At 42.4% G+C, this 23334-nt stretch overlaps 1 protein-coding gene across 2 annotated transcripts in view; it reads left to right on the top strand.

Moving 5' to 3' along the window:
• The first annotated feature begins 5202 nt into the window (after window positions 1-5202).
• Window positions 5203-23334, top strand: part of cgnl1 (cingulin-like 1) — a 31859-nt gene continuing 13727 nt past the window's right edge. For both annotated transcript variants that reach the window (XM_050044467.1, XM_050044458.1), the window contains exons 1-8: window positions 5203-5366; window positions 8369-10073; window positions 10221-10315; window positions 12024-12129; window positions 12630-12731; window positions 13207-13343; window positions 14666-14804; window positions 15237-15449. In XM_050044467.1, the coding sequence (XP_049900424.1) occupies window positions 8421-10073; window positions 10221-10315; window positions 12024-12129; window positions 12630-12731; window positions 13207-13343; window positions 14666-14804; window positions 15237-15449 (2445 nt within the window). In that variant the 5' untranslated portion in view covers window positions 5203-5366; window positions 8369-8420. The remainder of the gene's footprint in view (window positions 5367-8368; window positions 10074-10220; window positions 10316-12023; window positions 12130-12629; window positions 12732-13206; window positions 13344-14665; window positions 14805-15236; window positions 15450-23334) is intronic.

The following is a 23334-nucleotide window of genomic DNA, read 5'->3' as shown; positions in this document are numbered from 1 at the left end:
TGATTTGGTGTTTTTGTTTTCCTTCATATTGCAGCTGCACGGCATGCTGAGGCCACAGTCACATTTCATTAAGATACTGTCAAATTAGTACAGCAATTTAAATCACAACATCAAGATCAGCTCTGCTTTGAAAAAAGCAGAGCCTGCATCTCAGGCTTTCTTTGCTGGTTTCTTGTAACAGTTTGTTCACTTTGCTGTTGCATTTGGTGTAATATCCTGTGCAGGAGTCACACAGCCTCTCCTGGCCCCCAAATACTAACAGAGGTACCTGGGAGTTCTGGTTCACCTGCGAAATGCCACTGAATATACTCAAAAAGGCACATCTCTTTGAGTCTGGATGTCTTGTTCAATAGTGTCATTTGGAAGATTAATACCAATCCATTGGTAACTTTAAAGTTAAGATCTTTGTCCAACCCTCCTTCATGCTGCTTTTGAGCTTTTCAACCAACGCTGCTCCCAGTCGTCCACATATACCAAAACTGGCAATCATCAATCATCGCTCAGGTGCAATATCTATACCTCCTACATGCAATAATGTAAATTCAGCCATGTTATCTGTCCATTTATTATACTACTTTTTTTATAATACCTTTTCCTACTGTTTACTTTTTATATTGCTTTGAGTTTCCTGCTGCTGTTTCTTGTGTTGAGTCTCCCTTGCTGCTGCAACCACTGAAATTTTGCCACTGTGGGACTAATAAAGGATTGTCTTGTCTTGCCGTGTCTTATCTTAAATGTCCTCTAGGTCGGTGTTTCTCAAATAGTGTGCCGCGATGCAAATCCAGGTGTGCTGTGGGATTTTGTGATAACCACACATTTTTTATTGGAATATTCAACTGGGCCTAAAAAATGCATTAATGAATTTTTAATTGACTGTGTCAGTATGTTGTTTGCACCAATTCACCAACTGGGAAAATGGATCACTTTATTGCACTGAGCAAATTACAACAAAGCACCAGCGAAGACGACCTACCACTGGAAGAGAAAAAAAAGTCAGTAGAAAGTGTGACGAAAGCTACCTGTCTTATCTTTTCTTATGTTTATTGTCTTACGTTATGATAAAAGTGCTAACAAGCATAATAGAAGCTATAGTGCACAGATATAAATACAGGTGTGCCTTGAGATTTTGGCTTGGACACAAAAGTTTGAAAATCACTGCTCTAGGTAAAGTGCCATTGCTGAACCCATTTCTGATATTTTCCAGTCTTTTAAAAGAGGAGGAGCTTACAAAGGATGGTTATTGGGGTGAGGGGAGCCTTCAAGAATCTTGTGTCCATTTTTTCCAGGGGAGGGTAGCTCCAAGATGATTTTTTAGAGCATCACTTTGTACGGGCGCTTCCTATCTTGTGTTGAGGTGTTGCACACATACACAGTTAATCCGGAGGTGAGGATGCTCTCAATACCAGCATATTAGAATTGGATCATACCTAACTGCGATATGTAAAACTTTTCAGGCTATCCTAGAAGAAAAAGTCTTTGCTGAGAAGAAGACAAAAGAAGGGGAGATGGTTACACCCAATAATTTGAAGTTCTCCACCTGTTTACAGAGGTCCTTACAGAGGTCCATGACAACTTTCATTCAGCTCCCAGCTGTCTGCTGCACATCAGTCCACCAGGGATGAAACCTCATTTCTGTGAGGTGCATCAGTGTTAGAAATCAGGCCTATTAATTCAATCTCATTGATGAACTTAAACAATTTAACAGACTGTGAGTGGGATATACAGTCATTTCTCCACCAGTGTCTTCAGCTGTGGCCTTTGTCTATCACATTGGTGCAGAGCCAGTTAAATCAACATTTGTTCTGTTATAAATCAGCAGAAAAGAGTAAATTAAATTGAGCTAAGGGCGTGCCTCTATAACATCTCCCATGCATGTCAGTTAGGTTGATTTGCCGCTGGAAAGCCTGCAGTCCGTCTTATAATCAGGATAAGACTGAGCTGTGCACTGAGCATGCCCAGAGGTCCCAGCTGTGGCACCTCAGCGGAGAACAGAGCTCTCATTGTGTGCTGCTGTAACCCAGCACAGTGGCACAGAGCTCAGATTAAAGACTGTGGTGCTGCGCCGTCTCTCTGCGGACACAAATATAAACAGTGGGCCACTACACAGGCACCGGGGCAGCTGGGCCTCCAGTTTCATGCAGTTTATGCTGGTTTATTAAAACTACTCTGAGTTGATCATTTCCTCAGAGTTTCAGTGTGAGTCAGAGTGGGCATTACAAATTTAGTGTTTCTGTCACTGTCTGTGCTGGAAAGTAATTAAGTACATTGACTAGAGTACTACACAGTACTTGAGTATTTTCATGTTATGCTTAGACTTTGCTACATGTCAGAGGGTAATACTGCACTTACTGCAAAACACTGATTTAATAACTTAAGTTACAGTTACTTTGAAAATTTACACTTTTAATTTAAACATATGATCAATTTACAGTATAAAATACAATGCATCATTGCAGATATATCTACCCAACAGTGTGGAAAGTAGTTCCAATTTGCACCATCTCAACCAGCATAACCTATGATATAAATACAGTATAGTACATTCATTCATCTTCCATAACTGCTTGTCCTATTAGGGGTCACAGGGGGGCTGGAGCCTATCCCAGCTGACACTAGGCGAGAGGCAGGGTACACCCTAGACAGGTGCCAGACTATCACAGGGCTGATACATAGAGACAGACAACCATATCTACGGGCAATTTAGAGCCACCAGTTAACCTGCAGGTCTTTGGACTGTGGGAGGAACCCGGAGTACCCCGAGAAGAAATAAAGCCCACACTGACACGGGGAGAACATGCAAACTCCGCACAGAAGGGCTCCCCAACCCCAGGGTACGAACCAGGAACCCTCTTGCTGTGAGGCCACAATGCTAACCACTGCATCACCATGCCACCTACAGTATACAGTTTAAATGTATGTACAACCCTGAACAGGGCTGTTTGTGTGCATAATGATTTACTTATGACTTTTACTTGATAACACGTAATTGAAACAAAGTATTTTTGCATAGTATTATTGCTTTTTTACCCAAGCAAAGAATCTAAGCACTTTTCTGTGGACTTTGTCTGAGAATGTGGAGTCCAGACTGTCCAGTCTGAGATTGTGAAAGTAGGGAATCTATCAGAAGTATTATTTGTGAAATAAAAGGTACATGTAATGAGTAATTTTATCCAGTTTCAGTGAAGTCAGGTTTATTTATAGAGCACATTTGAAAACAGCGAAGGGGCATGATCACTTAAAACACAGGAATAATTTTTAAAAAAAGCCAGAAACAAGAGTATAGAATAAAGTTGATAAAAGCATACAATATCTTATTAAAATCATAATACAAAAATTGCATAGCACAAACAACAAAATAAACTACAAGCAAAATAAATAAAAAACAGTGTGGTCAAGCATGTCATCATAAGTGTAAAGTAACATAAACTGAATGACCAGAAAAATGAATACTTTTTGTTGCCAAAATGTTCTGAGTATGGTCAGGTGTTGTTGTCTAAGCACAGGTGGTCATTCAAGAACTTACAAGAAGTATTGAAATTAAATATCCTATCAAGTGTGTTTCTAATATTTTGTCAACCTTCATACTTCTCTGTCAAAGGTAAAACATTAATGGCACCTTGGAAGTCTTTTATTGCAACATAAAAAAACTAGATACTGGCAGAAGCAAATGTTATTATTATTAATATCAAATCATTTTTTTCCTATCCAGTAAGGAGATTTGCGCCTTTAAACATGCTGTAAATATCATCACATATTGTTGTCTATGAAGATATTTATATGCAGTAAAAACAAAATAAACAGTATGTATACATCTCTCAGTGCACCTACAGTATCACTGAAGCTGACTGTACTCCTGCTCCTGTAACTCCCTACTTTAAGCCATCCTGGATACTATTTATCACTGCTCATTGTTGTTTGCTTAGTCCTGCACTTCCTCTTGAAGCACACATACACACACAGACACTTTATTTCTGCAACAATACTCACTCTCCACTACACCCAGAACATTTATCAACATTTCTTCATCCCACTCAGCATAATGCCTCCTCATGCCATGCTTTTACATTGTAATGCTGCACTCCCACCGTCCTGCTGCATCGCACTATCTGCTCACTGAGTACATCTATGGTGATGCGTTCACTGCACTGTCTGTGTGAGTCCCATGCATGCATGCACTAGTACCACTACCACCACCACCACCAGTACAGGTTCTCATTAACTAACCGCATTCAGGTCAGCTCACTATCCACTAGATGACGCTCTCGGTTTTTAAAGACATGCAGCTGCAAATTGCATTTATGCAGAGTGCAAATAATTAAATTGACAGGGAGTTTAGAGAGAGTACACACGTGGTTAATTCTCCCAGGTTCATTAAATAATTAATAAATCGGTTTGTATTCAAAATGAATACCAATTTATGAAGCTAAAGTGTGTAACTTCAACCTCAAAGTTCTTTATTTTATTATGTGCACTACAATTTCAGGAAGAAGCCGTTGGCAAAAGAAATCTTGGACTCCTCATCAAATTTGTTTTTTAAAAACAGAAAAGAAAAAAGCGCAAAAGCACAATGAGGATCTGAGACATAACTGCAAGTAGACAAAAAATAGTGTGAAATATCTGCCAGAATTTCTAAAATACTTCAGTGGGGTGTGTTTGGCTTATTTGTTTAGTAATTCTCAGAGAGATATATTATATCTGCTGGGTCCACCCATGTGTTTTTTCACATAGCAAAAAAGTGACTCACCCCAAAACTTGAGCTCAGTCATTTTGTATTTGCATTTGTATTTTTGTTTTGGCACAGCTTCTTCCAAACACAAGCAAACACACTTTATCACTTTCTGCCGCCCTAAAGTTCAATATTTATTTATCTATTTATTTATTTATTTATCTAATTGTTGATTTAATTTGATTCAATTTAATTATTTTTTTCTTTATTTCAAAGATGTTTTGATGTATTCATATGACATGAATTAAAGGAGTGTGAGGTCTCTCAACTACTACTTGTGGTTTCGGACTCTCAGGACCCTGCTGAGCTGACCCGAGCCGAGCCTGGCCGGTCCAAACTGAACCTGACCTGGGTGAAGAGGTGCTGGGGCGTCAGGGAGGGTTCCTGCTGTGAGATCTGATCCTGGACCAGCCGCCTGGCGTTTGGGTGGGTGGGCGGGTTTGTGCGCTTGTTTCAGGAGGCGGAGCGGCCCCGAGCGTCGGACGTCCTTCTGTAACTCTCCTGCTCTCTCCTGCTGGAAACAACACACAACTAAATAAGTTAGCAGGCAGCAGCGTGGGCACTTTTTATCTTTAAAAAACTTATTTTTAACTCTCGTTTATAATCTGCGGTAACTGAACCAGAGAGGGAAACGACGCCGGTGAGTAACCAGCTACCAGTGTTCATTGTACATGTCTGCTGTGGGAGCGTTAACAACTCAACAAGAGGCACAAAACTCAACATTTAACAGCAAAAGGGAGAATTAACCTGCTATAAACTGAAACTAGTGAGTGACTCAGAAAAGATAAATGAGTTTTACAGTGTATGTGAGGCTGGTGGTGTGATTCATGCCACCTGTTGCACTGAGCAGCGATGGAAAATGTCCACAAACTGCGTCAATTCAATTTATCGCAGTTTCAGTCACCTGGTTGCTCACAGATTTTACTCTCAATCTCTGTGTGTCATTTACACATTAGTGGTATTTTAATTGTGTTTACAGTCGCTCATGTTTATGGTTACCTGACGCCCCAGATTAGTGAACTCCCATTCATGTTACGTAACTTTATAATATTTTCCCACAGTGTAAATCCTCGCTGCTTTCACTGACTTCGTCCATATTTTACATTCAGTCTCTCAAGGTCGGCCCCTCTTAACTGATGTGTTTTCTTGATGCAGTCATGTGAGTGAATGCAGCTGCAGACACGGTGTCTGGACTCTCTGTGACACAGAAAACTAATGAGTTCACATGAGGAGATAAAAATCTGCTTTGTTAAATCTTTGCAGAGTCTCCCCTCCGCACAGATCAAAGCCAGGGCCTTGACATCCAACCTGGGCTCAGTGCTGACCTCCCTGTTCTGCAGCACAGGGGTCAGTGAAGGCAACACTGCCTCCATATGAAGGACAGACAGGCTCAGTGAGGGTTTCCTCCTTGTGCAGTGAGAAATACAATGGCAGGAAGACAGTTGCACACTTGTCGAGGCATACATGTGACACTGAGGATGAAAGAATCTATTGTGTGTCTTCTTTCACTTTAATCTGTCCTCTTCCTCCTGGAAGAAACACTTTACCTTGCAGGCCTCCTTCTTCCCTACTGTGCAAACAAAAGAGTGGGAAACTGAGTACTTATGACTTACTGAGGCACACAGATCAACCAGTTGACCTGTCAAAATCAAGCTGAGGTGAATTATGTACATATTTTTTAATTGTTTCTAGTCGTGTGTTATGGCAGAGGTAGGCCACCTCACCTGAAACAGACACAGCCTCTGCTAATATCCTATAAATTTGGGTAAATACACTTAATAAAATGTTACCCTTGGGGGGAAAACAGCAGAGGTGCTGCGTCGTGGAGCAAATGCTTTACACTTAATAAGATGTGTCAGGTGGCTTACCACCTCGGCTAACCAATTTCCTTGGAAACGCTGAAATTTTCGATCAGTGCTTATAATTTTGATATATTTTGTGATATTGATTCCCTAATGTAGTAGATTTTGGGGGGAATCAGTTTAAAGCTGTTATAGATAAAGGACTCGGACAGGAACGTCTGTTTTTGGCTAATCCAGCACATTGAATTCATAACAAATCCTCATCATATTGATGCAAAAACAATAAAGCAAAACATCCAATATTGCAATAAAGATATCTTGCTCATTGATTTGTGTTCTGCAGCTTTGCCCACAATGGTCTAATGCAGGGGTTCCCAGCTGGTGGGTCGTGGGTCCCTTCTGAAAGGACCGCAAGTGACACGCAAACATGTCGAGAAACAAAACAAACACAAAAAAATTACCCTTTATTTCTAAGAGCAGTGAAATTCCAACACAAAGCTTTTATTTTTGAAGTGCTGTTTCCTGCTCTAGAATGAGCAACAGATGACAGCTACTTAACAGAGACAGCAAACTAGCTCAAAGACATGGCCAAGCGCAAGAATGAAGCTGAATGCATTTAACTGTGTGGACCTTAATGACTAAAGAGAAATCTGGACTCTGTGGCTGCACCAGTTGGGAGCCACTGGTCTAATGCAACCAAGGACCAACAGTCTGGAAAGTCTTTGTTAACAAATGTGCATCTTCTCATGGTACATACAATCATATCTTTAAACCCTAGACGGCCCTTTATTCTTCTTAATGGGCTATGAGTTGTCAGTCTTTACCTATTTAACGCTAATGTGACATATCCTGCTTCTGCCTTTGTTTCCACTCTTATCAGTGTCTTTGTTCCAGGCCCATCTCCGTCTGTCTTTGTATTGTAACATCAGGTAGAATGGGACACTATCAGCAGGGCAAACAGGAACCTGCTAAAAGCCCATTGTCCGGTGAAACACATGGTGGCCGCTGATGGCTTTGTCTCCACCGGCTTCCCAGGCATAAATGTGTCTGAAGAACACTCAGCAGCTTACTTTGATATTTGTACACAGTTTGATATTTATTGCCAGCTGTGTTCTCACGATCCTGCTGCAAATCTGTCAACCCTCGACAACCCCGCAATTATTATAAATGTGACAAAAGTGAGCCGGATAAGATTTTGTTGCTCTCTTTTCATGGCGTATCACATGAGCGTGGGCTGCAAATTACAATGTCATTTACAAGGATCAATTACACTGGTATATACACACACACTACACATTCCCTCTAAACCTAACGCCCTCCAAAGTTGTGTCGAGATAGCAGAGCTCTCACATTTCTCCCAGGTCTGACTGACTCATGCTGAAGTGTTATCTTTCTCTCCATACCTTTCTCTTAACCTGTTGAACCAATTCTTTGTCATGCATGGCAAACAGTCATTTTGTTATGCCATACCTGTTAGTCACTGGCTTTTCTAAACAGCACCCAGTCATTTTTACAAAGAATGTGGCCGATGTTGACTCATATTTTTGGCGATATTATGGGTTCTGAGAGGCGACACAGGCAGCTTGTTGTCTCATTCTTCATTTGGTCAGAGCACATTAGCTGAGCAGTTTGACACAAAACATCTCAGTGGAGAGAAAGCACAACATTAAGAATGCAAAACAAGAAAAGCAAATGAAAGCAGGCGACGTAATTAAATGCAGCGAGGCTTTAATGTTTCATTAGTGGCTGAGTGTGGAACTGGGAAACATTTGTTGATATTACTGAATTACGTAGTGTCTCATCTCTAACTAATAGAGCCTGTCTGAATCTTTGCTTGCAGAGGTGGGCCACCTGATCCAGGGAGAGGGATTTATTTTCCTTCTGCATTCCTGATGGAGTCGTACAGAGTGACTGGCATTCCTAGCAGCGGACCACAGCGGGGCCACACTCAGCCGTCCCGCCCCTCCAGGCCCAACAGTAATGGAGCTGGAACATACGGTCTCAGCATCCGTGTCCAGGGTATCGATGGACACCCTTACGTAGTTCTCAACAACCAAGACAGAGGCCCTCAATCCCTCATCGACCCTGACAATAATGGGTACATCGACACAGAGGGCTCTTTTATTGAGAACTACCAGGAGTATGATTTCAGGGGAGGCAAGGAGGCTGGATCCATCAGCCCCTTCATGGAGTACAGGTCTCAGAAGATGGCGCAATACTCTGGGCCTCAAAATGGCATCACAGATTCACAGGGAAAGACCCTTTTGAACTTTCAGAAGCACCCTGAGATACTGCAGCCGTATGATCCAGAGAACAACTCCCTGAACATTGACGGTTTCCACAGCTTGCCTTCAAGATCTTTGGCTGAGAGTGGGAGCCAGCACCAGAGTTACTCCTCCAAACCTGCTGTCGTTGCACCGTCCAGTGCCAGGGCATCAAGTCTGGACCGGAATAAAGCTCCTGCGCAGCAAGAGAAAAGGCAACTTCCATCCCAGAGCCAGAGTGAGACGGCCCTCACTAAGCCGAGGTCACAGCCCCAGGCTCTGCCCCCATCCCAGATCGCTCAGCCTCAGTCGAGGCCGCAAACACAAGTCGCTCAGCCGCAGTCCAAACCTTTTCTCACTAACCTGAATCCACCTCAGTCCAAGCCAGGCTCTAAAACGCAGCGGCAAACAGCGCCTCCAGCCCAGCTTCAGCCCTCCACCGTGTCAAGTCCCACGAGTGAGCAGAGCAAGACATCATCCAGATCCCCCACTTCTATGAGTAGCACCAACTCAAGCCTTGAGCGCACCCGCCGCGAGCCTGATGTCCTTCCTCTCCGCAGGACTGACTCCAGTGGTCCAGTTCTTCAGTCCTCCTCCTCCCGTTCCCGCCACTCCTCCGGGTCTTCCATTTCTAAGACTCTGTTGGACGAACAGATGGATGCCCTGTACTCAGACTCCATCAACCGCCACGAGAACCGCCGCTACATCCCTTTCCACCCAGGTTCAGGCAGAGACATTGACACAGGCTCCATCCCTGGTGTCGATGAGCTCATTGAGAAGTTTGATGGCAAAGATGGCAGCCACCAGCGCAGGGGCAGGGCAGGGCGCAGGAACAGGATCAATCTCGAGGACAGGAAGCGCTCACGCAGTGTGGATAGCGCCTTCGGCCTGCGAGATGGCTCTAGCTATTCGGACGGGTTTAGCCGCCAGCGAGGCACATCAATGGAGCATGTCTTGCGGCCCTCACAGCTACGGCTGCAGAAAACAGCTGGCGGTCAGGACTCCTGGGTCACGTCTGTGGATGGTAAGGGTGATTCCAGGGCTTCATCTCGTGTCGCCAGCGCGCCCGGCTCCCCCCAGAGCACCATCTCTAAAGGTGTCGGCGCCATTCAGGGTTACAGAAAGCCAGAGACTCGCACTTCTTCACAGCCATTCAAGACTAAAGAGAATGAGGACAGTGCCTCTTCAGCTGGAAAGGTTTCGACAACATCACTGTCAACATCGCTGTCCAAACCGTCTACCACTGCGGACAAAAAGCTCAGCTCAGAGGCCGACGTTCAGGTAAAAGGGATCTATGCAGAAACTTGTCTCATTGTCTTTCAAATATAAGCACATTGTCCAACAGTACGTTAAGTCATCAAAATGAGGATCTGTGAGTCACCTTTTTTGCTTTGCTAAGATCTCCCTCTCTTTTCCTGCCATTTCCAGACGACACCTGATCTCTTGAGAGGTCAGCAAGAGCTTTCACAACAAACACATGAAGAGACAGCAAAACAGATCTTGTTTAATTACCTTAAGGACGGGTGAGTTCTTTTATTATTTCAGCTTTATTTGCTCATATTAATAAAATAAAATGGGACCAAATGTTGTGAAACAGTTCTCATCTTAATCCTTTGATGTTAGCTGAATCATGAATTGAGCATATTGTTCACTCTGAAGCCCAAATCCCACACGCTGCACCATAAGGCAATGCATCATGAAGGAAGAGACTGTTCTGTGGTTTTTATCAGAGTTGGACTGTTTGTGATAAAAGTAAAGGAATGTGCTCTTCTTACCCTCCCATCCAGCCTGTGAGAGATCCAGCTGTTTGTTATCTCGCTGAATCCCACTTTCTTTCTCTGCTTTCTCCATGCTGCAGTGTGAAAGCGTTCTGTTTACTTCTGTAATCAGACACTTGTTGCCCGTCAAGGAAAGGCATATTGGGTTAAAAGGTTAAATGTAGTTCAGGTTTGAAGGAGCCAGATATGATGTCTTGTGCATTCTCTACAGTCTTTGAACTTCAGGTAACAAGTCACTGTCAAGAATTGTTTTTTGAGAACGATGGACAAACGCCAGTCAGCCTGCACTGTTGTTCATGATGTCACAGTTAGAAACAGTTTGCAGGTTTCTGCGGTTCTTGCTAAAGGCTTGTGATAATGTAGAAAGAGAGCAGGAAACTGCTTGGGTGTGTCGGGCCACAGGTCAGGAGTCACAGGACAAAGGAAAGGAAACACAGATGGAAGTGCTGGGGCTGAAACTGAGCTACATTCCCAAGGCCTCAGAAGACAAACACTCACCAACAGGGGTTATAGAGGTTTAATAAAAATCATATGTATGAAGAGAAGAGAGTTTTAGGGGGTTTGGCTGTTTGTGACAGCCGCCTAATTTATTGAACTAATATATCACTGATGTCATGTGAAAGTGTTGTAACTCCATTTTTATGGATTCTGATGTTTTCACTTTAACTGAAGGATTAATAGTTTTTCTGTGGAGCGAGAAAATCCTCCCATCTTTGGGCTTACAAACGTCTGGTGATAAACTCAGAAATGCTGCTGCTTTTTTTTTTTTTTTTTTTTTTTAGCTACAAGAAGTTGCTGTTTACATTCAGGAACACTTAAGCTGGCAGAACAGCGCTGCAAATTGTTGCTCCGTTGCTATCTTTTTAATTAGGATGTAAATTATGTTACTCTCAGAGAGAATGGACCCAAGGTAGAAAAATGTGTGTGTGGCTGGTTTTGTGTCCAAATGCTGTGAATCCAGGCTCCCTAAAAGTTCTGTTTTTGTTTCAGTAATTATGTAAATGAATAAAACTACGACTTGACTGTATGTTAACTCTTGATAATATTATTTGAAGGCATTTGAGGGCATTAGAAATGGTGATTTTTCTTGGCCCTAGCATGGTTGCTGCTACATTTTTAGCTCTGTTTACTACAAAATTACCAGGCGATGACATTAAACTCAGCAATTCCATTATACTGCCCATACGTTTGATTCCTCTGCTCATGTGCCGCGTGGTTTATTGGACGGGTGTAATGAAGCTGTTTGTGCTGTGAGGTGACACATCAAAGCAGCATGATCCTCCCTGACCCTTTCTAAGCTGGGAATGACTTACTCTGTTCCTAGAACAGTCTGGAATTAATTCCTGATCCCCCCAAACACTGAGAAAAGTTGTTTTTTTACCTTTTAATAACCCGAGTGTGTTAACATACTGTGTGTGTGTGTGTGTCTGTGTGTATATGTGTGTGTCTGCAGAAGCAACGATAATGATGAAACGACAAAGCGAAAGGTCAACCTTGTCTTTGAGAAGATACAGACGTTGAAGTCTCGGGCCACGGCGAGTGCACAAAGTGATAACAAAGTGAGACATTGTTAGATCATTGTAACTGTGCTCCATTAACAGCTGAAGAACCCATAAAACATCTCCTTTGCAATCTTTATGTAGTTTTATATTGAAATCATAAACTTGGGATTATAAAGCTTCAGTTTTACCCTCATGCTTTAGCTGTCTGTCAGTATATAGAATAGTTGTGTGTTTGGGGTTCAGCTTCCCAAAGTGAAGCCCAGCTGGTTGATACATTGATACACGCAACAAACATTTTTTGTGCTAATGTATATTTCCAAATGAAATTCTTCCTTAACATCCTGTTTGATATAAACCACTGAGGAAAACTGTGATCTCAAAGCGGTTTAATGGACCCTTAAAAACTGTGTGCAAATTATCTTTCTGAAGCAGACACTGTCAGTTATTAAATATTCACGCTTTACTACATAACTGAGTACTAATGCTGGAGTCCTAATATTCCATTTGCATTTCATTTCAAAATGGATCCTAACAAAATAACTGTCTTCTTCTGTCAGCCCCTTGACTTCTCTGCACAGACCAAAGCTCTGCAGGAGCAAAATGATGAACTGGGGAAAGAAATAAACGACCTGAAGAGAAAACTTGAGGAACAAACCATGGTAAGTGTCTCTGTGCCTCTGACACCAGCTTGTTTATGTTGGCATGTCAGCTTATTGCTAAACTTGTTGTTGCAGTTTGAGAATATCCTTTTATTGAGGGTTTAAGGGATTACTCGTCAACTTGTTGAATGAAAGAGATATTTTGGGTGTACTGGTTAGATGTTAGAGTTGGATAAGCCCAGCACAAAGGCACATTTACTTGGACAGAATGAAAGAACAAACAGGCTACTCTCTTGAAAACTAATTTTTTTCACAACAGACATCTTATATGCTTCTTCTTCTTCTTCGCAACATTTAAAACAAATCCCATTAACAAAAATAACACTGAAACTGATCATATCTTTATGTTTCTACCAAACAATAAGTTGTCAGGATTAAATGCCAAAATCTTGGTGCAGGAAATGTAAAAGACCAGACATTTGTATCTGAACTGAAGCTGATATTGTCAACATTAATATTTCTGTGTCACCAACAGAAGAATCAGGCTGACAAGAGGGCAGTTGCAGGTTTGAAGGAGCTGCAGCAGGAGCTGGAGCGGAGTGCAGAGGAGTGCAAGCGTCTGAGGGAAAAACTAGCCAAAACAGAGGTCGAGCTCCAGACCACAGTGGAAGAGTAAGTGACCATTTTGGAGAAGTCAATAATGATCAGAGTATGTTATTCAACTAGTCTCGCATTGTTGTGTTGACTGTTTGATATGTCAGTGCCAGGATCTTTTTAACTTTTGTAAAATTTGGCCAGAGGCAAACCAGCCAAGTTCAGCTCCCTTCACTGGTATCTCCATCTTGATTGTATGAATCAGAATCAGAAATACTTTATTGATCCCCTAAGGGAAATTATGAGTCATTACAGTTGCTCCGATGTAAAGAATAGACAAGTGTAAGAAGTAAGAATTAGAACATGAAATGAAAATATGTAAATGTAAAGCAATAAAATAAATATAAAATAAATATTTTAGAGCGCACAGATTAATAATTAGCCAGAGAAAAAAAACAAGTACAAAGAAAGCTAAGAAGAAAGAAAGACTTTTCCAATGCTCCAGTATGCTTCAGTAAACACGAGTGTTTGCGGTGGGAAGCTGGTGAGGGATCCTGATTTTTTTAATGTTGTATTGATCCCTCTTTGTTGAAGTTTTGCACAGAGGGAGGTGGGAACAGGGAGGGATAGCATGACCCTCGTGCTTTCTATGCGATGCTGGCGAAGCTCCTTGTTGGCAGGTGAAATAAGGATGCTGTGTATCAGATGAACCATGCTGCTGTTGACACTTTCCCCAGATCATATAATAATAAATAATGATAATAATTAGCTTGATGTGTTATTTATCAGCTGTTGCTTTGCACTGAGATATTTCCATGCACTGTCACGCTGGAAGCAGTGTAGGATGAAACCACTCAGACTGTTGATAGTTACTGAAGTGGTTACCATGTCAGCTCCTCTGTCTTGATATACAGCCCTTTGTGCCTCCTCTGGTTTGTTAGGTTTATCTTTCACCTAACATATTAATGTGTGTTTGTTGACTGATTTACTATTCACTCTGACAGCACTAACTGTTCAGCTCCATTTCTGCCCTTTAACATACAAATCCGTAGTTGTCTTTCTCAGGACGAACATCATTTGGTGTGTTTTTACAGCAGGAATCAATGTGCCGCTTCAGCCTACATCACTGTGTGGTGATTTGTTTTAGGTGCCTCACATCACTTATCACCCTCCCCCTCTGTGTTGTCATGTGGAGGCAGTTTAAACATTATTGGTTTGCCATCGTTCAGGTATTCGTTTGAACCCCGGTGCTCTGTAGGCCTCACATGAAGCCCCAGCACAGGTGCTGCCATTTGTATGTGCGAATTAAGGGGCAGGTGTGCGGGTGTGTATATGCGCAGATACACAGTAGGTATGTGGAGTGACTGTACTGTGTTGTGACATGTCATGTGGTTTGTCAGGCTGTTCCAGGTGAAGATGGAGAGGGAGCAGTACCAGACAGAGATCAGAGACCTGCAGGACCAGCTGTCAGAGATGCATGACGAGCTTGACTCGGCCAAGAGGGCTGCCACAGATGGAGAGAAAGACATCATTATGGCGGTAATGCAGTGTTCATTGTTCTGGAGAAGAGGAAAGTTTTTTTTGTGTACGCTTGTATACCAGCCTGTCTGTAAGGAGCTCAATGATTTGTTTCTGTCAAACCATTGCAGCCTCACGTGGTGATGGCTTCATCTGAAAGATTTCTCACCACAGAATAAACTAAATATACAGAAATATAATATTGGAACTGTGTGTCTAAAATGACTTCATCGCTGTTATTGATTATTTCCAGAAGGTCCACATTCTGTCGTGTCTTTTGCTCTTCATGTTTGATCTATAAACAGCTACATAAATGTGGCTGCAATGAGAAATGTCTGTGTAACCAAGATGAAGAGCAAACTTAAGGATCATGGTCAAACTCAGCACTCCTCAATCTGATTCTTCAAATTCCGAAGTGATAAAGAGTAACCCGACCGTCTTTATTTACTGCAGGACATGATGCAACTGAAGGTAGAGATGCAGGAAGTTCTTCTGGCCAAGGAGGACCAAGAGGAGGTGCTGAGGAGGCGAGAGAGGGAGCTGACAGCTCTGAAAGGAGCCCTGAAGGAGGAAGTGGCCGCTCACGATCAGGAGGTGGACAAGATGAAGGAGCAGTACGAGAAGGAAATAAGCAAGCTGCAGACGTCTCTGGCGGAGGCCAAGCAGGTAATCAGCCCCCCGTTTGTTTTCCCTCCCCTCTCCTCCAGTTTGACTCCCTGTGTTCACCTCCTACTCATTTCCTTCGCTCTCGACCTCCCCCGCTCCAGAGACACCCTGTCACAGAGGAGTGTGGAGATAAGCATCAGGGGAGCTGTGAGCGTGTGTGCTTTGCATCGCAAGTTATGCCATGTGTTTGTCATTAGAGGTTGGGCTGCTGCTTTGAATTGACGGTATTTACACCTTACATCTGTGGCACTGAGTGTCAGAATACTGAGACACTGCCAGAACAGGCAAGATACACAATATCCAGTTACACTGGCACTTTAAATAAATATCACTGTATTTCTGTGGAAATTATTTGCAAAAAGAGCAGGAAATGAATCAATATTTGTCCCCAGTGGGGCAGTGGGATGAGTACATTTAGCAAACACAACACTCAGGGCACATAATACAACACTGAAACAATACAACAGTGAAAATACTCAGACAACTAAAAAGATAAAAGAACAAAACAATAGATTAAAGATAAATAACTATGTTTTACTCCTAGAGTTTAGGAGGGACGTGGCAGAGGGTGCAAAGGAGGGCTTGCGTCTGTTGGCTTTAGCTTGTTGAAGTCTGAAGAGGGTTCCAGATGGCTGAAACTGAAACTGCTGATGTAAAGGACGGGAACAATCAGACAGGATGGATTCAGCTTTCTTATATAACTGTTTGTTGGTAAAGATCCTGCAAAGTTTTCTGTGTGGTGCCAGTTACTTTCTTTCAAACATTGACACTTTATTAAGTAGATTTTTGGGGTGTAACTTTGAGAGATAATGGTGGTGAGGAGGCCTTGTCTCATTGTCTCCATTGCCTTTTAAGAAATCTTAAAGTCGTGATTTCGACACATGATTGGAGGGCAAATAAAAGTCATGAGTAAAATCCTATTTTTATATTAGCATAATTTCACAGACCTGTACTCAGCGTACTACTGCAGCCTCACATTCATGCTGAAAGTCAAGTTAGCAGTTGACTTTTCAATATTTACAGATTTCTGTTAACCCTGTAAACTCCAGCTGCACATGGGTTGGTTGGTTTGGTGCATATCTGCTGTGTTAGTCATACATTTGTGATTTGATGATTTGGTTTTATCAGCTCCAGAGAAATGCTGATGATAAAGAGCAGCGATGTTATCGCACTGCATAAACAAAGTCATTTAAACTCACTGATCACCACAGGATAGGATGTTCACCTGCTGCAGTGAGAAGTTGTACGTTTTTTTTAAATGACGAATGTGGAAATTAAGCTCAGCTTGAGTTCACACTCTTGAGCTGCGTCAACAGAGCAGACTGATAAAATGAAAATGAAACACTGTGTAAAATTTAGATCTAGCTCGTCATCATTTTTCATGGGAAGTCTGTCTCGCCAGTCAAGTGTACAAGTGTGTCCTTATCTCAGTTTTTCCTCTGGGGAGGAACGATTTACAGGAAGAATGATGTTCGATAATAACATTTAGAGACATTTATCTGTGTTTGACATATTTAGGAGTTGCCTTACTGGCAAGGTCACTGATGTAGCTCAGCAGCAAGTCTCAATTAAAGGCCCTGATTTACTGCGACACAGACGTGGACAGAGTTCTGGTTTTACTACACTGGCAAGAATTGAACTTCTGAAAACCTCACGTTAACAGTTATAAACCTCCTTGAACCAGCAATGAACTCGCCGTTATTTAAGGGCGAAAGATAAGATGTGAATTCCCTTCAGAGCAGAGAGGGTTTGTCAACTGTTGTTCCAGAAGTGAGGGAAAGTAAGTTAAGACGAGCAGCAGTGCATGGCAGGAGACAGCACAAGGACTGAAGACACATTGTTTTCAGTAGGTCGCTGTGTGACTCACGTGTGTCCTGTTTGTCTCAAAGACTGGAAGTTGTCCTTGTTCTTGGCTTCCTGCAGGCCCGTTGGGGGTCCGCAGCAGCGCTCTGCAGCAACAGTCTATGAGAACATTTCCTCTTGTCGAACAGAGGTACTGCTCCCCCGAGGGAGTGTGTCATCAGGGGTTTACCCTCAGTGCTTTGTAAACACTTGGCAAGATGAAATCATTGTTTGTTTCTCTTTTAAGATACAAAAGAGCATTTCATTCACGTCCTTGAAATAACGTGCTGTCCTCAGATCAAATGTTGTGAGGCCTTTGTAGGTTAGAAGACTGTGCCTGGCAATTATCATATAGAAATATCAACTCAAATTCATCTACACAGTGGCACATTAATGGTTTACCTGTTTATATATGCTGTTTATGTCGGGGCAATGTGCAGGCAGGTGATAAGGTCAGACAAGTCAGCACAAGACACATAAATCATAGTAGTCGTAATTGTAGTCATGTTTACAAAATAAGCGTATTGCTAGTGTGTCAGTAATTAAAGCTAGACCATTATTCTGGACATTATGGTTTTCTGTGTGATGAAAATACAGTGTGATAGACAGACACACCAAAACAAAAAAAATGTAAGCTTAATTTTAGCATGACACCCACTGCTTTTTAAAGTTCAAGCAGCCAAAGCAGTCTGAGCTACAAGTTATGTGAAAGCCTGACATTAAAAGGGAAAACTGCTTATTATCTCATGTGCGCTTCCACTTTGTATGAGGGTGTCAGACAGAGGGAAAAGAGAGCCGGAGTGAACTGCGCATCTTTTTATTATTCAGCCCCATCTCTGACTAAAGTGCTGCTTCCCCCCATTGAGCAGACCTGACGTTTGCGTTGACCGGAGCAGCCCATGCGAGGAAGAATGCTGGAAACTGGAGCACTGAGTTGCTCTGTATACTAGTTAATTGCAGTGGCAAGCCATCACTAATCTAATGAGCTACCGTTCCTGAGTTGCGTCGTGTCCCCTCTTCCCTCTGTGCCCTGAAAGAGTGGGGGTAATTGCGGACCTCAGTCGAAGATGAATGATGAGTTTGTTTCACACAATAATAGCAGCGGGGGTTGGGACATGCTGAATAAGTGGGTCAGTGTGCTGTAGAAAAGGGGATGCGTGGCTGACCCCCTGAAAAGAGCGGGGGGCCTGTTTTGTGTCTTAAATTGAAAGCTGCATTGTGTTTTCAATGAACCGAAATCTGTGGAATTTCATCAAGGTTGAAAAATCTTGGTTGCACTTTCTTGAGAAGATATGAATCTACTTATTTTAAGTTCTTAATGCCCTGTAACAAAAGATGTCTGCACATTTGGAAGTGGTTTTGATCTCTCATGCCAGCATGTGCTGGTATGCAGAAAATGTGGACAGATGAGGTGTGGTGAGCAGAGAGAACGGTCTGTTTCCAGGAATGTTGGGGTCAAAGTGGAGAATGTGCACCCTGCAGACCTCCTTCTTCACTCAGCTCCAGCTCTGTTACAGTGCACCCGCTCCCGACCTGCTGGAGAGGCGTTGGATCTTTTCATTTATACCTCTTCAGGGTGCTGCAGTTGCATCTCCATCTCCGCAGCGCTCTGGATCCTCAGTGTTAGAGGCTTTAATAGGTCTCAGCTGTACTCTCCCATCCTCACTGTAAAGACAGAGCCTTGTGCTTATCACACCATTTCCAGCTCTTGTTATGTTTCACCTTCAGCCCCCGAGCCACAGTGTGTAACACGGCCACATTGTTATCACGCTCTCATCTGTAACCTCAATCCAAAAATGCCATATTTTTTCATTTCCTAACTCCACAGTTTCCACACAAGACTCCGCAGTGATCTCCCGCTCACCTAAACGCAGCCCATTTTCTGGCCTGTGCCATTCTCGCCCGTATCTCCGCCTGCCTCTCAAGTAATCTCTGCCAGTGTGTGAACTGAAGTCTCACTGTCTGATCATCAAACTTACGTGGCCCAGAGAAGAGTTCCCCCTCGGGCTTGTTTTGAAAGTAAAGACTCCCGCATGAGTCTGTGTGTTTGATGATAGCACTATATTTCCCAGCATAGCTTTAGGAGCTGATTTAACAGGTAAAGAGGAGGAAGCAGACGCAGGGCAGGGAAGTGAGGAAGGAAATGATGGAGAGAGATTCTGGATCTCGACAGAGACGGGAAGGAACTAGCCATTTATCCTTGTTGGTCTTCAAATAGCTTTAACGATAACTTTACAGATTGATGACATTAAACAGTTTAAAAAAACGGGAACTAAATACAGCAGCAGCTCAGTCAGAAAAGATTCAGTTCAGAAAATGTTGCTGCACGGACACATGAGGGTCACATCCGTGTGAAACCAGGCAGCGGCTGGATTATAGTGTTTGTTGTTCCTTTACCTCGCTGCCTGTGAGCGCTGATGTGGAGGGGGCCTAATCTGCTAAAACAACTTGAAGGAGTCAAGTTTACTGTGTTTATATTAGTCCAGTCCTTATGTTTACCTGTTAAGCTTTGTTGCTTGTTTTTAACTGTATGGCTATCTCTGTGTTTGCACATTGAGAGCAACAGAAAACAGAGTCATATTCCTTGTATGTGTGCGCACTTACTTGGCCGATATTCTGATTCTGATCTACCATAGAGACGACCAACAACTTGTGAGACTAGTGGTTAAAAACTGAGAGTTTGCATTCATCAAGCAGTGCTTTTAAAGGCAATCAGTTTGTTTTTATGTGAAGTTGAAGGCGATTGTTCATTTCTCACATGAGTTCACATAGTTTTGATATTCTTGCCCCCTGTACTCCTCATCATGACCATTAAGTAATGAAGCAGTCTGGTCACATTTTAAATTACATTTTGATCTTTGTATTTGTAACTTTGCCAGTTCAGAACATCAAGTGTGTAAAGCGTGGGCCGAGATCTCCATGTTTGAGTTGTTAGTCTCCACACTTGAACTGTTGTGTGGGATGTGGATTTTGGGTGTTCCTTCTCTTGCTCACAAGTTTATCCAATCCTTGTCTTTTTTGGCCTTTGGCCTGGAAAACTGTTGCAGGAGTTTTCTCCCCTCTTTGTTTCACTGCTGCGACTTTACCAAGCCTTTGACTGAGTTGTAGCCAGGATGATAGTGTGAGATTTAATTGGCACTGTGAAGCCTGAAAGTCAAAGTCTGGAGTCACACTCATCTAACATGTTAATTTTGATAGATAGTCTGTAAGACATGTAATTCTTGAAGTGGTGCGTCTGGTGCAGTGCTTCGTGCAGTATTTTCTGCCGTCACATTGTGTGATCCAGTTTGACATTGGAGAAATGAATGGATTTACAGATCTTAGCAGAGTATTTTACAAAAATGAAAGAGTAATGTAGATTAGATGATCCTAAATGTTTTAATATCCAGGATATTCCCTGAGTGACTGCGCTGATGGTTAGGGAGTGAAAACTAGCAGAAATGATGGAGAATCTCAGCTCCACATCACTTCAGAAAGCTAGTTTACCTTTTTCTGATTGATAAGTTGTTTAGTCTTGCAAGTTACATGTAGGTGCACTGTGATGGAGGCACATCAAAACAGTTTCATGTCTTACAGTCATGCTTGTTTATATGTGATTGCAGTTGTGGGTGTAGTTGCCAGCAAACAGTGTTTATGGTGTCAACAGCTGAATCCCAAAGAGTCAAATGTGACACGTGAGGGAGGACTTAGGACTTTTGGCCAATAAAAAAGAAAGAAAATTAATCTCCCTAAATTCTCTTTCTAGTTTTAAACAGAAACATCAGTGTCTCTGTATATCCAGTTTCTACAATGTCCTGTTATATCCAACCACCCCTGCAAGCTTGCTATCTGTATCTATATCTACATCTATATCTTTATCTTTATCTATATCTACATCTATATCCTTGTAAAAAGTCTCCTTGACATTAAAGGTCTCTTTTTCACGAGCAACCTGGCCACTAAGGCAGCATAAACTTTGTCACAACATTGAACCCAACCGACAAAACCAGACAAATACAACTGTCACCACACATAAGCCAACACAGCATCCATGCCAACTTTGGCTCCACACAGAGACTCCTTTAAAAGCTGGTATCTGTTGCCATTTCTCTGAGGACAAGACAAGATTTGATTACCGTTCTCCTTTGACCAAAGAGATGCCAGTACTTCTCAGCTGTCGCGTTTTAATTTCGACTTCAATCCTTCCTTTCAGTCCGTGACAGGCCTTCTGTTCCCTCAGGTCTGGGGACCTTCTTTAATGAGGAATGCTGTTGTATTTGTAACACACACCTCGTGCTGGCGAAGCAAATCAAGGCTTCCACACTCCCAAAGAAGTTTTTCTTATTTGTTCTCCTGATATGAGGGTTACGCTCATATAACGTGATACCATACAGGAAATGACCTGTACTCTGAATGACCTTGGATAGTTTTATTTTACTATATCTTGTTTGGATTTTTTGTAGCCTCTTTGAGTCAAACACAACAAAGACATTTTTTGTTTTACACAACAAGACTACATCACTTCATCTGTCAAAAAGCTCAAACCCACGACAAGTTAAAACAGGTTCGGTTACATTTCATCTCCAACCACAGAAACAGTAAGCAGCCGCCAATAAACATGAAATACATGTCTACAACACTCACACTGCTGCTGGACCAAGAGTTAAAAAGCTTATTGTAGCCTGACTGTTTGCATGTTCTCCCCGTGTCAGCATGGATTTCCTCCGGGTACTCCAGCTTCCTCCCACAATCCAAAGCTATGCAAGTTAATTGGTAACTCTAAAAAACAAAAAAAACAAAAAAAAAACGTAGGTGTGAATATGAGTGTGAATGGTTGTCTGTCTCTGTGTCAGCCCTGTGATAGTCTGGCAACTATGATGCAATAACATTCATTTGAATGAGAAGACAACTAGAAACAGTGAATCAAAAAAAAGCATTGGTGAATACTTAAGTCCACCCCCTTAAAACAATAATTAGCAACATCTTCACAGCATGTTGGCCCATAAGTTAAAGTGTTATTTATATTGGAGTCTATAGATGCTTGTGGTCGTGCAGAGACAGCAGGTGGATGTTGAAGCTGAACCAGTGGTGCAATGTGATGGCAGTGATAGTCAGGTAGAGGTTATGGTTTTGCAACTCCTGGTCTAAAAAGAAGGGATCACACAGTACAGATTGGTTTGTAGTGCGCAGACGGACAGTTAAATGAACAGATATCGGTTATATATTAAGTTTGTGAACAAACATGTGAGTGACGATAGACAATAGGGGAAGCAGGGAAGAGAGAGGGAATTCACCAGAAGTTAAACAGAAAGAGAAAATGTGAGATAAAACACACTCCTGTTGACTGATTTGCTGATCCTGTTGGTATCAGCCAATCAGATTCTGTGTTGTTGTGCCTTTGTTTTAAGTGAAATCACAGTTTTTCCAGCTGTTGTAACCTTTGAAAGTGTTATTGCACCGCATGTTATGTTGTGTGCCATTCTGTTGGGTTTTGTGGAACAAATATTGTCATAGGTTGCCAGGTGGTGGACAGGGGGGAAACATGTGGAAAAATACCTCCAACATTTTCTTTGTCTACAAAAAAGAAAACAAAGCACAGGCAGAGTGACATCAGGAGCGGCGGGGGGGGGGGGGGGGGTAGTGACAAAATGAGTCAGCAGCTGGCGTCTTGGAAAGTGTTATAATTTGGGGAAACTGTCTGTTTACAGTAATTTTGAGATGCATTTGAACTTGGTTACTTGTAGCTCAAATGTTTGTATGAAAGTTCATGTGCAGTATTGTGAGTTTTTATGGTGTTACCTCTACAACTGATGAAGGGATTAATCTTGCTGACATTAATACAAAACTTCAGAGACATATTAAATTCAGGGCAGGAAAACAATCTGCACTCTTCATGCTTGTAGATTTCTGCCACAGGTTTCTTGCAGCTGTATATATCTTTGGACCATCAGCGCTTTTGTTGCACTGGAGGCTTATTTAATGGAAATAACTGGGAGAGCCAAGATTTCACCAGAGCACACGACCTGGGACACATACCTCACTCCAGCACTCGTGGTGTGCTTCA

Source organism: Epinephelus moara, chromosome 1, assembly GCF_006386435.1.
Source record: "Epinephelus moara isolate mb chromosome 1, YSFRI_EMoa_1.0, whole genome shotgun sequence".
NCBI classification, from domain to species: domain Eukaryota; kingdom Metazoa; phylum Chordata; class Actinopteri; order Perciformes; family Serranidae; genus Epinephelus; species Epinephelus moara.
Note: the sequence above shows the minus strand (reverse complement) of the source record. Positions and strands in the feature narration are given on the sequence as shown.